This window comes from Coloeus monedula (genome assembly GCF_965178545.1).
Source record: "Coloeus monedula genome assembly, chromosome: 6".
Classification (NCBI taxonomy): Eukaryota; Metazoa; Chordata; class Aves; order Passeriformes; family Corvidae; genus Coloeus; species Coloeus monedula.
Window position 1 is genome coordinate 13,037,986 of NC_138786.1, and position 17,995 is coordinate 13,055,980.

Below are 17,995 nucleotides of genomic sequence, written 5' to 3' on the forward strand. Positions count from 1 at the left end.
GTTCCCGTCCTTACCTGCCTCTGGGACAATGTTGAGATGGTTTGCACATCCTCCCAGAGGACCCTTCGGAGGTGTTTTGGGATCGCCATCCCTATAGTCGAGACCCTTGTTCGACTTTCCTTTGCTGCCCACCCTGGGCGTCCTGCCATGTTTTACTCCCCGAAGTTGCACTCACCGCTGAGATTTGCCGAGGCCCTTCTCGCCTTTGCCTCACTGCCCCCTCTGGGCATCCCTGTCCTTTCCTACGGACTCTCCACGGTCCGCCTCTCGTCTGTCTCCTGCACAGTCTCGGGTACCCAGTCAATCGCCCGGTGCCGGCCAGCGCCCAAGGGAGCTGCTCACCTAAACCGGGTCAGGCGCCTTCCGGCTCCTCTTGCCGCGGGCCGGACCCAGACGGTCCCAGAAGGATCCCGGACCGAGCCCCCAGCTGTCAGGAAAATCCACAAACGCCAGAGGTTTATGTCCAAAAAGGAGACAGAGGAGCCCTGCAACTTCATTCGAATAAGGGGAGAGAGTCCACTGGGCACACGCGGCGGGGTTTTCTCTCTCCAGGTTTCACAGGGCACAGCCTCCTTCTATGCTGAACTCGCGGCCGTGTGCTGCCCTCTTCCTTGCCCCACGGGCTGGGGTACAGGGAAGGTACAGCCTTCCCGCACCGCCCACCCCATATATTCCCCTGGAACCTACTGTTTTACCCCAAAGCTCAGAAGTTCAGGCTTGTGCAGACCCCTGTCTGTCTCAGGAGCCAAGCTGTGCGGGCTCTGCCACAAACCTGCTGCCCAGGGTCAGTAGAGACATTAAACCCCATTGCAAAGACGTTAACACCATACCTTCACCCATCACATTCGTTGTAAAGACATCAGCTTTCCTCTCAGGCGCTTGTGGATTTTCCTGACAGTAGGCCAGGTTACTCAGAGCTCCATCCAACCTGGCCTTGAACATTTCCAGGGATGGGGCACCCACAACTTCCCTGGGCAGCCTGCTCCAGTACCTCACCCCCCTCACAGTGAAGAATTTTTTTCCTAATATCTAATCTAAGCCTACTCTCTTTCAGTTTGAAGCCATTCCCCCTGGTCCTGTTACTACACGTAAACAATCCCCCTCCATCTTTCTTGCAGGTTCCCTTCAGGCACTGGAAGGATAAGAAGGGAACCCTGCGTCCGCTTCGCCGTGTTCTGCCTGCCTGAGGTTCAGGGCTTTTCCTCGAGGCCCAGGCCCTGCAATCCCAACGCGTTTCCAAGGCGTTCCCCTCCGGCCCTCCGCGCTCCCCTCAGGCTCCCGCGCGGCGCCTGCGCGCGCCTGCGCACAGCCCGCGGGCGCGACCCCGCCATGGCGGCCTGGACGTGCTGCCGGGTGGCCGCCGTGTCCTGCCTGGTGCTCTGCGTCTCCCTCCTCCTGCCGCGCACCTTCCTGCCCCGGGCCGGCGGCAGGCAGGAGCCCGGCGCCGCGCCGCCCGAGGGTAAGAGGCCGCTCCTCGCCACCGCCCCCCCTTGTCCCTCCCCGGCCCGGCACGGCGCGGTCCCGCTCGGGCAGCGTCTCGGGGTGAGGCCGGGGCGGGCGGGCTGTGGGGGCTCCGTGAGGGGCCGGGGCCGCACGCAGGGAGCTCCGCCGCCCGGTATGGAAACATAGCCTAGTTCCCCCTTCCCGCGTCACTCCCCCGCGCTCCTCCCTTAGCGACGTGTGGAGTGGCGGAGGATCCATCCGTGGTTACCGCTGTGATCTACTTTCTTTTTTTTTAAATAATTTAAAATCTTCCAATTTTCATTTTACTTATGTGTGGGGTATTAAAGCTTCCGAAAAGTGACATGCTCATTCCGCTTATTTTGTTTGTTCTGTTTTTCTTGGCAACACATCCCTTCATTATTTTGTTATTTTCTGTACGGAATGCTTTTGTTGTTGCATATGAAATAAAAATTCATTTGAATCGCCTTCATTGTTCCGTTTCCTGCGCCAGCGTTTTAAACTTTTGTTTTCATGCACCAGATTCTCATAATGTGGGCATGTGATGGCTCATTTTAGGCTCATGTCCTGTCCATGCAGCCCCCCAGCTGTGTCCTTCCTGCCTGCCCTCCCACTCTGCATGTCCTCTCTTAAGGAATGGGTTCATACAAGCATCTCCCATCCTTTTTATGCCCATTGCCTTTTACTGTAGGGCTTTTTTTCCCCCAAGGCACTTCACAAAAGCAGCTGGTATCATAACCCCAAGTCTTGGTAGAGAAGGAGTTTTGCCCAGGGCTGCCTGCACGCTAGAGGTGAGGCTGGTGGAAGCACAGAGAGCTTACAGGTTCTTCTGGATGCTGTCCCACAGGAACTCGTGTTCAGTGACTGTGTTTTGTGCATCCCTCCAACAGCCTGCTTCTCCCATGTCTGCACACTTCAGTGACATGGATTTCATTTAGTATTTCATTTCAGGGTTTTCTGAGGACGTTCAGGCTGAAGTCACTGCTAAAACGATGTTACGTTGAAGCCAAATACAGGATTTCCATGCCACAACAGCACTTTCATGGTTACCATGTGTATTTTTGGTCTTTAAGAACTTGAAAATACCTTGGTCAGCACTGTAGATCTACAGGTCTATAGTTCCATTGCAGAATGTCCTCACACTGAAAACCTGAAATGGAGCTGAGTTTTTGGCAGCACATCAAGAGCAGTACTGTGAGGGCACCGTGCAGGGCCCCATAAAGGCCCAGCAGCCATCCAGGATGGGAGCAGATGTCGTGGGAGGTGGTACCTGGCTCCCCATTAGCTCTGCCCCTGCTCAGCTCCCAGCTGATCGCACAGTGGTACAGGATGATGGAATTTCACACGCTTTTCCCACAGCAGTGCAGGCCTTGGCAGTTGTCAGTTAGTGTTGTGGTGCTCCTCTCTTTGGCTGCAGGTTGATCTGACAGAGAAACTAGCTTGAAAAAACCCAGCAACAAATTTGTGTCCTGATTATTTTCAGTGCCGTCTGGCTAATGAATGATGCTTGTACCTGTTGTAGCACAGCTGGCCTTGAGCAGTGCTGTGATAGGGTGTCTAATCACAGCTGCAGTTAAATGCTTAAAATAGGGAGCATTTCTCTTTTCATGCTCAGTATTATAAATACTTTCCATCATTCTTGCAGAGATCACAGGACAGCACAGATGTGTGTGCCTGGTGCAGCACGAGCACCCAGCGCTGCTTCCCTGTTGGACTGCAGCACCTGTCTTTGGCTGAGGATGTAACAACTCTCCTCAGCTGATCAGTTCCAGATGAGAGTTTATAGGCCATATTTTTAGCTTGATAGCAAGGATTTCATTACACCTGCTCTGTAGACCAAAATTTATTTCACCTGAAGTTATTTTTTTTTACTGGAAGAATAAATCTTGATTGAACTGCTCAATTCATATCTCTGTCATAGTCATCCTCTTCAGTGCACTGATTACTGCAGTTACCTGACAGGAGTTTCAGGGGCTTGAGGTAATCATGTCATTCTTGAAGTTAATAAAGTGCTTATTATAGTCTTGGGGGCAAAATGTCTCTGAATAAAACATGCTTAAAGTTTAGTACCATTTGTTAGAACTCAATGTTACCAGAAGGCTTTTTATCGAAACAGGCTTTAAGCATGGAAATGGCACTTTCTCTAATAAAGCCATTTTCAGATGTCTCTTTTAGGGAAATGGTGACCACAGAACTAAATATTATCTTCCAGGGAGGAATGCTGTTCTTTTTCACAGTAATAATTTCAAGTATATGGCAAAGCTTACTTAACGAACTTACTGTGTTTCTATCACATTCCTTGCTGACTTCATAGACAGGCATTAGAAGGTTTATCTTTTGTTAAAGAGGAACAAAAAGGGGACCTACTTGCCGTTTAAAAGGTACATTTTAAGTCTAGTGTTCATAAATACATGCCACGCATTTTGTAAAGCTGCTCTCTAAGCCGGCAGTTTCAGAAAAACCTTACAGCTCCATGGCAGTAGCAAGCTCTGCATTCTTGTGAACAATCAAGTTTCATCAGCTTTACAAAAAAAAAAATATATGGCACTTCAGGTAACCCCTCTGCTCAGCTTCAATTTGTGCAATGCACACATCAGTTGCCTGCTGGTGTCTTGAAGAAAATGAAGATTTTTCCTCCAGACCCTTCACCATGCTCGTGGCCCTCCTTTGGGCACTCTCTAATAGCCTAATGTCTTTTTTATATTGTGGTGCATAAAACTGAGCTGGTAGTGTTAGAAAAGGGATAAGTGCTTGGGCTTTCTGTGGGCAGACGTGTTGGAGAAATTAGGGGGTGGAGAATAGCAGTAAAATATAGTGTATATGGTGAATTATATAGTGGCTTGAAAGAGAATTTGGTTAAATGTCAAGAAAACAGTTTCTGTACAGATTATTCTAAGCTGTTACACCAAACATGCAAGAAAACCCGGAAGGATATTTTGTCTAGACAACATAAAGTTGCACCATCATGGAGTCACTGTGTCTTGCTGTGTGTTGCTGCTTGCAGCTTCAGAACTTACAGGTGACTCGTCTAATTGGACAGAGAGAGGGAGGAAATAAATAGTTTATGAAAATGCACTGCTGAGAGGGGCTAAAGATTGATTCAAGTGTCCTGAGGTGAAGGCAGCAGTATGAGTGAGTCTTTATTGGCTTCCACCAGAGGGGGAGGTCCTGCAGAGCCTACTTAGCAAAAGCTTTCCTTAGAGGACACATCTCCTTTAAATAGCAAGTCCAGCACAGCAGGGGAGAAAAATATGCAAAATTTCTGAGTTTTGGATCTCACAAAAGTGAATTTCACTTCTGATTCCTATGATTATCTGAAAAAGTGGTGGTTTTATCAGGAAAATGTAAATAGCACCTAAACATCCAAAAATGTGGGAGTCAGAGTAGTTTAAAGATAGGTTGGAGGACTGGAATTTACATTTCTGAGGCAGTAAGATAGTTCTGTATCCCACTGTCACGTTTGTCTGTTCTTGGGGCTTTCTGTTTGGTTTATTATGCGTGCAGAGTAAGGGCCCTTCTGTGCTCATCAAGTGTCACTTGATTTTCTTGGTGGAGGGTGTGTTATTGTCTCCATTTGAAAGTGGTTTGTTTCATCCTTGGAAATGTGGAACCTTGTTCAAGTCACGGTGGCACCCAAATCGTTATGTTTTCCATTTATGTACTGTGCATTTAAGAGCTTTGTGTGTATGTTGCTTTCAAGCTGCCTGTGCCCTCCATTTCCTGTGTAATTTGCATGGGTTCTTCACAATAAAAAACTATGGAAGATAGTATTTGTTTATTAAGGAAATATAGAAGTGTAAAATCAACGGGGTAGGTTTAGAAATAGGAGCCCTGAAATTCGCCTTTAAAATTATTTTGGTAATGAAATGTCTAGTGTCTGTCCCCTTGGCCTGATTATATTTAATTGAATTGAATATTTTAAAGCACAATCGAGGCCTTGTGGATAATTTAGAAAACTATTCACCTTAAATGCAGTTTCACCTTTGTCAATTATTTTCTGCTCTCTTAATATCTCTTTTTTTTTCTTCAATAAATAATATTTGCATAAGATGTTTTACAAATGTTTACCTACCCTGCTGCTTCATCCCCACCTCAGTGATACTGCTCTCTGCACGACATCACACTCATTTCCACAGTGACTTACTGCTACAGGGCATTGCTGCTAGAGCAGGGGGACTTTCTTGTAAATAAGATGCTTGCTTTCCATCACAGACTTTGAATAATTCACTAAAATTTAAGTGCATGATAACAGCTTCCTCGAAGTTAAGCGAATCTGGGAGTGGGTTTGGTCAGTGGTGCCGTACCCTGGCTGTTAACACTAAAGAACTCACGGAATGTGTGCCATCATCTGCTAAGAAAAATGTGTTTTTAATAGTGGAACTTCATGAATTATTGATAGCACATCCTAATAAGTGTTTACTGCAATTTTCTGTGCTCAGGAATTTAGCTGCCTATGATGGTGTTTCCTAGCAAGACCAAATGTTAATTCAGTGGTTCTCCTGTGTCTCATAAAAGTATTTGCAGCTGTGTACTCGCAGAAGTAAAGTTAGTTCTTTTCAGTGCTGCTTCAAACCTGCTTTTCTTTTTCTTTCTGTAAGCACAGGCAGCAGCATGTGTACCAGGGAGGGGGAGTTTTCCAGCTGGGATCAGGGAGTGAGCTGCAGGCCAGCCTGGCAACCACTGGCTCTGGTGCTTCCACCAGCGCCTCTTGCCACCAGATTCCCTGGCAGAGTAACTGAGTAATTCAGCTCAGCAGCAGTCGGTGGAAGGGAGTGCAGGTGCATGTCCAAGCTGGATATGGAGATGGAAAGCAGGATGTCAACTACACAAAGGAGTAAAATAGTGAATTTCACAGCAAAACTGTTGAATCGATGGCAGCAAGAAAATGGAATCGTGCATGAGCTTACATTTATTGAGGTTCTTGCACCTTTCAGTTGCATGAAATCATCTGCAGCACTGTTTCAGGCTCTCTGCAGTCTTCCTCTAGCATCTGTACATCCGTTTATGCTTGCTCTCCTTTCTTGTGTTAAATTAGCTCTGCCTAGAAAGGTTAGAAATCTCTAATTTTTTTTCCCTATAAAATGCCAAAGATAATATGTCCTGGGCTATATTCAATCTCCTTTCTTACATTGCTTTACCTTAGACATTTTAAGGAGAACAGCTTGAGGTAACACCACTTTTCTTAATCTTTCATTACTGGCTTGGTAAAATCAGATAAAATACTGTTTCTTATGGCAATAGCCAAAAGTCTCTGCTGGGCAAACACTGCAGTCGTGTGTCAGGGTGTTAAGTGGATAATGATTTAGACATAAATACATTTACACATTAATATGCCTTTGGGCAATATTGAAAGATCAGGCTCACAGTGGAAAAATGATACGTTTTAGGGGGGCTTTGAGGAGAGAAACAAGCAGGAATTTGGCATTTCATCCTGCTGGAGATGCTGATCCATCAGCTATTTGGACAAGAATATGCCTGTTAAAGTCCATGTTTTGTTAATTGCCCTGCCAGCTCTTCCTCTGCTTAAAATCAAGAGATTTTAATTGTGTGATTCTACTCTTAATGGTGTAGGAATAAAATTGCTAGGAGTAAATGGCTTTAAGTAAAACCTGACTCTCAGCACTGCACATCACAAGAGACTGAGGACTGAGTTTACAGATTTAGTCCAACAAGTTACTTATTCAGCAGTGGTGGTGAATTTACAAGCAGAGAAAAGAGGTCACTTGCACCTGCTGCAGGTTTATGCTATGTGTAAAAGGGTGCAAAGTACCTGGAGGGAAATGATCATTGTGGGTTTTTTTTTCAGGGAAGCTTGGTCGCTTTCCTCCGAGGATGCATTCCCACGCCATTCCCGACAGCCGAGCTGTTCCTCATTTTCCAAGGTCTCACCTTACTGAAGCAGTTGCCAAAGCCAAGGCAGGTGGAGGTGGTAGTGGAAGCACTGGTGGAACTGGGAGAGGTCTTGTGGGACAGATTATCCCTATATATGGATTTGGCATCTTCTTATATATCCTGTACATTTTATTTAAGGTAAGACCAACATAAAGTGAAAAGTCACTTTGGGAAAAAAAAATGATGCTCTCATTTCAGTACCTTGTTCCATTTCAACTCTGCTCAAAAAAATGCTTATGCTGGACCTTTGCCTGGTGGTCAAAAGATTGGCATATCCTGTGAGTTTTGCTGTTGCAAAGACTGTAGCTAAGAATGCAGAGAAGGATTTCTCTGATCCTGCATTGGCCTCTGACCTCTTACAGTTTTTTAAAGGATTTTTTTTTCCCTGGGAAAATGTGCATATCTAGAGCAATGTTAGATTAATTTTGGACATAAGCATAGTATTCTTTTCCCTGTTTTAAGTGGCTACATATTATATGTGCTGTATATGTCACATGTTGTCATTTGTTCCAAGAGTCTTATAGGAGTTTTCAGCTGGCAAAATCTCCCGGGCATCTGTCATGGTTTTGCAGCTGGGTGTGCTTTTCTGGGCCTGCCTTCTGGCATACTTCAGTTTTCTGTATTGTTTTCCATTGCCTCTGGGGCTTACCTATTACTGTTGTTGTAACTCATAGAAGGGCCATGTTTTCTTCCTCATCAGCTGGCTTCCAAGGGAAGAACCACTCCTGCAGAGCGGAAATGCCCTACTGCTACACCTGGGAACATGAAGAGGAAAATCAGTGAGTGTGACTCTGAGTTGTATCTGTGCACCTGTTGACACTCTAAGGGGCCAACAGGGTTCTTCAAGTTCTGGGTGCACTGTAAAAAAACTGATGTTCTCTCCCCCCCAAAAAACCCGCATGATCTTCTGTGTTGGAATGAGCAAGAGTTAAAAAGACTACTGCTGTCACTTTCTCATCTCATTCAGCCAGTGAGGCTGTGATAGCAGCCTGATCCCAAGCCCCTCTGGAAGGAATGGCTATTCATGAGGTTTGCTGAATTAACTGCACGGATTTGCTGAAAAGCTGTGTCGCTGATGATTAAAAATGGATAATAGGATGTCCAGCTGTAATTATTCTATAATCCCTAATAGTCTAGTAAGAGCATAGAGAGATACCATAAAAGCTAGTTTCAGTTTTTTGAATTGGTGAATTCTTAGCCATCATCAGGCGCTTCCCTAATTTGTCCTTTTCTTTGTTCTGCAATGCACAGTTCTCATGCATGCAATAAAGAGAGCAAATTATATTCTGAAATGTTAATTTGATTTTACCTAAACATTGGTGAGATAGATTCAAGTATTTGTAGGCACTTATTAGATAAATTAATAAGCTTATTACTGAGGATTGGAAGAGTAGTTACCATTACAGCATTTAAATGTGTTGTGTTTAGCTGGCTAAACTGTAATAGGAAAGAAAAGTACTTAGGGCTTTATAGAAAGTGGTAGCAGGAAGGTAATTCTCTTAACATAGCTGCAATTATCTTGACATTAATGCACGTATTAGGAATACCTAATGTACTCAGTGCTGTAGATTGTGTCTCCAGTGCACTTGTACTGCATTGTGCCTGGCAATTTTGGGCAATATATTAGCAATGGTAATTGTATTTTTTTCTCTGATGCTTGGTAAGAGAAAGTAACTTTGCAGTAAGTTAATTTTGCCATCATTATATCCCAAGGAACTAACGGTGAAAATCATCGTGCCTTTTTCTAGAGCTCCTAATTTATATTCCTAAAGCATTCATGGCAAGCTGTAGCAGAGCAGGGGACAGGTCACTGCATTAGGAACCTGGAGATTGAGTCACCACTTACATAATGACCTGGAGGAAGTAACTTCCTTTCTCTTTGCCAGTTTCCCTTCCTCTTCCTTTAAAGTCTCAGACATGCAAAATAATGACATCAGTGTTGCATTAAGTAATGACGAGCTGTGGAGAATAGAGATCTTTCTAAAAACAGGATGTTTGTGGATGGATTTCTCCATTCCTACTGTGGTGAAGTTCCATTGTGCCTTTGTGCTGCTCAAATGGGTGTGCCTGAAGCAGCTGAATATTTCATTCACCCAGGCTGGTTTCATTTTGTCCTGCAGTGGGGAGCAATGGAGTCTCAGCTGCAGGATTTTGAGCACGAGCTACAGAAGCCCAGCAAGGAGTTCAGGCATTTTTTTTGGCGTCCGTGCTGTGCATCTTGACTGTCAATGCTTTCAAAAAGCCAGTTTGGGTGTTCCTGCATTGTGTCTGCTATTGTACTGTGGCCACAATAGTCTGGCCACATTTTCAAAGAAAGGTGCAAGCACAGCTTTGCTCCCCAGGCGGACACCATGGGCTCACTGTTAAACATCCCAGCCAGCCTGGCACACCTGGGCAGGGCTGGATTCAAGCCATCAAGCCCATGAACTTCATTCTCTTTGAGAAAGAAGTGGCTTCTCAAACCTTGGACTCATTGGAAAATGTTCAAATGACCTTTTGTTTCTGCTTCCAATGTCTTAAGAGGGAAATTCCATGTGAACTAATTCTGCAGGAGACAGGAAAAAACCAACCAACCAACCAAACACACAAAAACCCCCATGGTATTTTCTTTTCTTAAACTGTAATCTCCAGGGCATTTCCAGTGGCCCACTCACTCTGCTTATTGGGAGATAGCTTGGGAACATTTGAAAGAAGGTTCTTTCTGTGTGTCCTATCACCATTGCTAATATTCTTCACCTTCTTAGGCCAGGAAAAGTAGGTAGAACTCCCTCAGCTGAATGTTTAGTTTCCTCACAGCCAGTTTGGTTTTGCACAGCATTTGCTACCTGTGATAACAGGACAGGGATACATTTTCAAAGCTCCTACTGACAGATCTTGGGATTTTTTTTTGTTTGTTTGTTTTGCAGCTGACTATGAACTCACTCAGCTCCAGGAAAGACTGAGAGAAACAGAAGAAGCTATGGAAAAATTAATCAACAGAGTAGGACCTATGTATGACAGGTGTGTTTCAAATTACAGCATTTTAAGAAGAGATTCTACTCTGATTAGAAATTAACCTTTCTTGCATTCTCTATATTAAAATAGCATTTTTGTTGCTACTTCAAATTACAGAAGTTTGATTTTACACATCACAATTCTTGTTCTGCAGTTTTTCTCTTTTCAGCATCTATATATAAAATAAATAATTTTTCCAACTTCATTTTCCTTAAGCAGAAAAGTAACTATCCCTATTTCCCCCCTTTGTACAGAGTGTTATTTGGAAGAAAATGACAGGTATGTGTAAACAGAAGATAAACCATCTACATTTAAAGTACATAAAACAACCTGTTTTATGTGACCAAAGTAATATCCTGAATCATTCTTTTCCAGTTCTATGGATTATTTTCCTAAATTGAAATTCTGTTATAATCTATGTCAATTCCTGTTAGAATAACCATACAATATTTCTTTAAGGCAGAATTGCATGATAATCTGATTACATAACTTAGTTCCACCCTGTGAGCAGTAAATTCATGCATTTGCTTCTAAGTATAAAAGACAAAGGGTTGCAAAATTGGCATTCAAAATTTTATTATGTTTATGAATGTTTCCTACAAATCTGATATCACCAGTCTACGTTACAAAGAAGCACTGGGAACACGTCTATGTTTTGCATAAGGAGTAAAAAGAACAGATCAATAGGACACTGCACAACTGCAGTGTTTGAAACTGAAATACCATAAATATGAAGGTGAGGTTTGCTAAAAACAAGAGCTGCTGTGGTTGTAAATCATGTTAACTTTGTCTGGATCAGCCAAGTCCTGTTTCAACCCACCCTGTAGGAATTCTGTGCTGAACGTGCACATTTTGTTCATTTATGCCTCAAAGCACTTCTCTTTGAGTGTAGTTTTGCCCACTTTGTGCTGTGCCCTGTATTGTCTCAGGCAGACGAGGTGCCCAGCTTGCCCATGTTCAGCCAGGTTCCAGGGGGAAAGCCCTAAACTGCCCTGGTTTTGTTAATGGAACAGAAGGATCCTGCTTTGACTACTGCTCATCTCTGATCTGGAGAGCTGACACAATGCCCTACACGTACCTCTAAGCTGACAGAAATAGGCTTATGAGCTGCCTAGATATTGTGCTGACTCTCAGGATGGGATATTTTTTTTTTACGGAGAAAATCGGTTTAGGGTCTCATCCAGTATTTGTTCCACTCTGTGTTATTGGCCCAAAGCCTCTATTTAGTAGAACTTCCCTTCTTTGTTCAACCAGACTATTTATATAGATGGGTCTAAAGGTCTCAGGGGAAATGAGAGTCTGAATCCAATGAAGAATTTTGTATGTTGCCTCTTTGAAGAGGAGGGGAAAAGCACCTCTTGATAGAGCAATTTGCTGTTTTCAAACACTTTGAAGCTTTCTTAATCTACTCATTAATTTCACTAATACTGGATAAATCTATTAAAATAAAACCTGGGGTTAGGAAGTGTAGTTAGACCAGAGTACTGAGCTAGGCTTATTCAATCTGGATATTGATAGATTTAAATAAAAAGGAAGGAGTAAGAGAGTAAAAATGACCTGAGCTTCATTTATTGATACGCAGTTAAACAGAAACCCTTACACAGAAAAGTCAGAGACAGAAATCACTGGTATCAAGTCTAAAATGATGCTGGAAGACCCCAGGTGAGACCATGGCCCCTTACACCAGGTATGGCAAAGCAACAGCCAGCTGGACAAGTGGAGCTTTAGTGACCAAAGGTCATATTCTGCACTGTCACAAAACCTGATGTGGCATCATAACACACAGTGCTTGTCAGAGTGCTGAGGGCTGGGCTCGTGCCTCAGTGTCCTCTCACTGTACCTCAGGAGCATTCTCCCAGCTGAACTGCTCCCGAATTCATCCTGGATTTCTCCTGCAGCAGATTCTTAGAATCCAAAGACATTCTAGTCTTGGAAATTTTCTTCAAAAAAATTGCTTTTGAAATCTGGATGAATTTGAAAGGATTGTTTATTGTCAGAGAATGCTGTACCACAGAAAACAGTTCTGTTTCAAAGGAATAATACAACTGTGCTGTGTGATTTTATTCTGCTTTCTTTTGTAGCAAGCGTACATGTTGTTTTCTTGCTATGACTTATCCTGCTCCATTTCTTTGCCTTTCAAATTCATTTGAGTGAAGTGAGGCTGGAAGACCTCTCAATACTATGAGCTGGTTTTCTCAGATGGGATAGCTACTGTTACCCAGCCCTGTGTTATAGAAAGTAGCAGCCAGAAACTTGGATTTGCTTTTTGTTTTAAAGGAGGCTTGAAGACCAACCTCCAAACCAGCTGAGGAGACCTCCTTCCAAACTAGCACACCAGCTGGAATTGCTACACCTTTAAGTAGACAAACAACCTTCCAGAAATGCAAAACTATCAAAAAGTACAAGTACAGATACTTCTAATAAGGCCTAGCATGTTGTAGGAAGAGGCAAGGTAAAGAAAGCAACAGGAATAAAGAACTGCCTGGCCAGGTCCTCAAAAACGTAACCAAAATTTTCTATTCCTGGTATTTAGGTAAGAGGTAGAAATAATGCAGCTCACTTACCTGTTTTTAAAGTCCTGTTTACCATGCTGTCAACTGGAAAAACTTTCCTTTTTATCATAAGCTGAGCAAAGGTGATATGGAAGAGTGAGAGGCTCCATGAGGTGCCAGTTTTTGGGATGTAGCTGCATATTAATAGTAATTATTTTAAGATCATGAGCTAAAAAAATACCAGTTAACATGTCTGAGGTGCCATTTTAGATTATTTTCCCTGCAGTCATGATGGCTCTTTAGAAAATGTTCTAATCTCAGGGTAAGAATAAGAAACCTTTACTTTACCTGTTAGTGAGCACTTCGGGACTCTACAAAGTGTAAGTATGGCCATTATGAAAAGTAATAGTTGTTTTGGAGCTACAAATACAGAGAGCAAAAATAATGACCTTTCTTACACTGTAAACCTTCTGCATCTGTTATCCTCTTAGTATTCCTAAGCACATGATATCCTGGTAAATCTCCCTCGTGCAGGCAGCCAGATTTCTTATACACTGCCAGCATCCTACAGTAAGTCATCCCAGAGGCCTTAAATGAAGTCACAATAAAACATGGCCTTTAGTTTCTCCCTCTCTGCAGGGAAATTTGCCTTTTAAGGGACGTATTTGGGGGAGGGCTCTGAAATGCAGAGGCCTTGCGTTGCAATAAGACCGTAGTGTTTTCTAACGAGGGTATCCCACATATTAGGCATTTTCCTGTATGAAATGCCACAGTGATGCAGCTGATTGATTGATCCTGTTATCTGAGCTGGCTTATCTGCCCAATGTGCTAAAGAGATAGGCCTCTCTGTCTTCATCCAAGTGATATATATTCAAATTGGGTACAGTTTTGTCTGTAAAAGGAGGATTAGTTTGGCAATGCTGTTGCAGCTTTGGTCAAAGGCTGATGAAACCATTCCTTTTTGTGGGCCTCTTAATTCACATCTCAGATTCCACATCTGCATAAGCCAGGCTTTTGGGAAGATGCTGCCTCACACATTCAGTTGTTTGTGGAAGAGATTGCCACCACAACTTGGGGGCACTCAGTGCAACCTACATGTAGTGATGGGATATCAACTTTTCAAACTGTGGGGCAAAGTGCTCCGTGGTGGAAATGCGGAGAAGTGATGTTTTGCCTTGTGATCTCAGTGAAACAGTTTAATCTGGGTAGGTGCTAATGAAACCAGCTCCTGAGCTAAGTTCAGTTACACACACACACCTGTGTTTGCAGCTGTGCACAAAATCCAGCCCAGGATCAGCACTTCCACCACCATCACACCAACCAGCAGTAGGAAGCTAATCTTGGCTTTAACCCAGGGTGACTTTGCTGCCCTTGGTGGAGTAGCCATCGTGTCACCATCGTTCCCATATAGGCAGAGTGGCACCAGAGTACCTACCTCTTGGAGTGCTGCTCCAGTCCCAGCAGTTGGTAAGAGGAAAACCTGAAGATGGACATGGCAAGCTTATTAGAATTCAGATGAGGTTCACATAGATACTGACCACCTGGAGCCAAAATCTGTTTCTTCATCCCTACGATTCACTGACCAGCCTACTCAGTGAATCTGCTCTTGGAGATTATCTATCTGCTTTCCAGACCAGAGACCACCAGAGACCATCTGTCTGACCTCATATACCACCTACAGTTCAGCATTCTGTGCATGCCAGGGCCACCCTTTCCAAGTAACTGGGGACAACAGATCCTACCTGAAACCCAGATGCAAAAGGGCGCCAGAGGAGTGGCTTGAACTGGCATTACTGCTCAAGAACAACTTAAACCTCAAGATACCATGATTCTAAACTCAGGGTGAAACTAGCACCATTGGTCAGAACCATTTTCACCCCTGGTGGCCAACAGTGTCTTTCTTATTCTGACTTACTGAGTTAGCAGACCACAGAGCACCCCCCTCCAAACACTACTGTTTTGGCCCTAAGATTTTTAGGAGTCTTTTTTCTTTTCAGAGAAAATAACATGTAATGACAACACGATCTTATCTATTGGAAGCATTTTTGTTACAGCAACAATTGTATTACCTAAGCAGTAATAATTACTAGATTCAGCAGTGTAGAACCAGTCAAGAGTTTGCTTGGAATCTGATAAAAATCTCAGTCCTCTCCCTCTAATTCTAAAGGGCAAGTTACAGTTAAATGTAACATCTTCTTTGCATTTTTAAATCTTCCTTCCTATTTTTCCCCGCCATCTCCCCACCAGGCTGCATTGTTGACTGTCTGTAATGACAGGATGATCTGTCCAACTTGCAGATTTAGTGGTCATAATGAGGGATTGTCAGAGTCTTGAGGCTAATGACTGTGAGAAATTTTGATCAGCCCCACAAGCTAGACATGTAGCACAGATTCAGAATTTCATTTCCTTATAATACTTCACACCAGGCACTGCACTCTAATTCTTACCTAACACACTTTTATAGGCAAGAAATTTCTGTAGTGCTATTTGTACCATAACTCTTTCGTGTGTGTCACTTTCATCTTGCTCTCACATTGGCTTTACCTGCCTTCCTTTAGCTGTTTAAATTCACAGGCTTTTTGGATGAAGGGATAAATTATACCCAGGTGAAGTGCAGAGCACAAGCAGATGTTGAGGATGGGTCACACTCTTCAATAGGTTTCTCTGGACTGTGCTGCTGGCACAGACCAAACAGTTGGGTTCAAACTTTTTTCATAGCTTGTAGTAACAGTGGACTAAATTCTGGTGTCTAATATTTTCTAGCAGGACCCAAAATGTTACAACAGACCAGGAAAAGATGTTACTTCAGCAACTCAGAGAAATTACTAGAGTTATGAAAGAAGGAAAACTCATCGATGACATCTCTCCCGAGAAGGAAGCTGAGGAAGCTCCTTACATGGCAGATTGGGAAGGTAAGTGAGAGCCTTTGTTATTACCCTTACAAGAGAAATTGATTAAGGATTCCTCAAAGTCCCAGATCCTTTCAAAGCATTGGTTGACTTTATCCTTCCTTTCCAGAGGCCAGTGTTCAAAACTTTGCAAGAGGTTGCTTGGCTTTTTTTTTTTCCCCAACCATAATAGAAAAAAATAGATTTTGAGGTATCTGGCATTTCTTTTAGTGTAAACACTGCACTATCTGCTGCCCAAAGTGCCATATGAATATTCACATATGCTCCATGTGCTGCTGGGGCTTGGCAGCTCTAGGTTTGTATCTGTCCCTGTCTTTGCTGGGCTGGATTTCTTGACAATCATAAAACCCCTGGCAATCAGAATCAGTATGCTTTAGATAAGTTACAGTTTTCACTTTTGATTAGCCATTCTTGGTTTGCTCCAGTGTTGTAAAAGTCAACTCTGGGAAGTCTATCTTATAAAAATTATTTCTTTTAATGTCCTTTCCATTCTGTGCTGTTTACCTGCTACATAAATGTGTTTTCAAGATATCTTGAGCTGCTCGCTGTCATAATTTTAAATGCAGACTTAATTTCTTGCTTTTTAAAAAGCTTTCAAAAATGATCCAAAATATAAAGCATAAACAGTGGCCTTGAGCTCTGTTCATAAAGTCAAGTTTATGATGTTATTTCTAAAATGAAATGCACAAAGTCAGTGATGTATCTGACTTTTCAACTGTCTAAGTAATGCTTTTTATAGCAAGTGTTCAAACCATGCATCAGTCAATCTGTAGGCAAAAAAAAAAAAACCCAAAGGATTCATTTAAAGATCTAAGACACACCATTTTTACCTGTTAGCCCCCACAGCTTCCAGGAAAGCTCAGCTTTCACTCCTGAAAGTCAGGGTTGATATCCTGGCTCCCTAAAAATAAGTGAATTTTTTTCATCATCTCCCAAGAAGACATGCTTTGCACATTCTTGCCATGGATTCAATACCGTGATGTGCACATAGCAGTAAAGAGCTGACACGTGCACTGGCAGTAGAAAAACCGTCTTGGCCAACTTTGCATCCCCCACTGAAGTCAGGACTATTAAATGCTGGTAATACTCCAAGCTGCATATCCCTTTATTCCTAAGGTTATCCAGAAGAAACCTATCCTGTCTACGACAATTCTGATTGCTTCAAGCGCAAGCAGGACACAATCCTTGTAGATTACCCTGACCTGAGCCAGCCCTCTCCAGAAGAGCTGGCAGAAAGAATGGAGGGCATGGAAGATGAGGAGTATCCTTATGATGAAACCCTGCTAAGTGATCTCACCATGGGAATGGGTGGTCAGGATTTAATGCAGACAAAGGATGAGGTAACTCTCATCAGTGAGGAGAAGAGTGACCTTCCTTGCAGCCAGAGCGCCGGGGAGTGCTGCTGTTGCTGTGATGATGATCCTGCTGTCGTAGCAGAGAATGCTGGATTCCACTCAGAGAGCTGCAGTGAAGTAGAAGAGACAAGCCAAGAGGACCTGTCTGTGGAGTCAGAAAATGAAAATGCAGCACTGGAAAAGCAAAAAGTCAGTGAGTCAGAGGAGACAGGCACACTGAGAAAGCGCAACACCAAAGTACTGGATTGATAGGGACAACAGTGGATGCTATCCAGCTGGTAAAGGTAGAGGTCATAAACTGTCATCCATGTGGTTTTTGTTCCCAGTGAAGACTTCTCTGTGTTCATCTCCTTGTACCTATTGCATTCTCGTGGTACCAGTCACATCATCTGCCTGAACTGGAAGCCCGTGCCCTCTTTCATGCACTCATCATGGGTTACCATGATGTTGCCAACAGTGCTTTGTCCTTGATTTTTGAAACCTTTTATTTTGGAGCAGATATTTGTGACTCGTTCCTTTTCCATTCTGAAGGAGCTGTCCTTGGTTTTGCCCTTTGTCATCCCAGAGTTAGCCAAATGTCTCTTCTGACTTTTTCAAAAACATCTGCGTGCTATCAGTTAGGAGAGTTAATCAAATCCTTATATATGCATGAGTTTACTGGGATGCTGAAGGACAAAATATGCCTTCTTTCTCTTAGCTGAATGTTAACTGGTCGGCAGAGCAGGTCATAGTCACACACGTGACTCTCTCAACTCTGTTGTTGCTCTCTACACTTGAGAAACTGCTGTCACTACAATCCACAAAGCTCCTATGCTACCCCACAGCCCCCTTCCCAGCTATTCCGTGTTGTTGGAGTGGTAGTCTAATCCATGTTGTGTTACTTGTGTGAGCA

At 43.4% G+C, this 17,995-nt stretch overlaps 1 protein-coding gene across 1 annotated transcript; it reads left to right on the plus strand.

Moving 5' to 3' along the window:
- Positions 1-1,329: 1,329 nt before the first annotated feature.
- Positions 1,330-17,352, plus strand: RIC3 (RIC3 acetylcholine receptor chaperone; the record flags this gene model as incomplete). Its single annotated transcript, XM_082283564.1, has 6 exons — positions 1,330-1,459; positions 7,268-7,491; positions 8,054-8,132; positions 10,260-10,353; positions 15,603-15,751; positions 16,865-17,352. 6 exons carry the CDS (start codon positions 1,330-1,332, stop codon positions 17,350-17,352), a joined length of 1,164 nt encoding a protein of 387 aa, XP_082139690.1.
- Between the last annotated feature and the right edge of the window lie 643 nt (positions 17,353-17,995).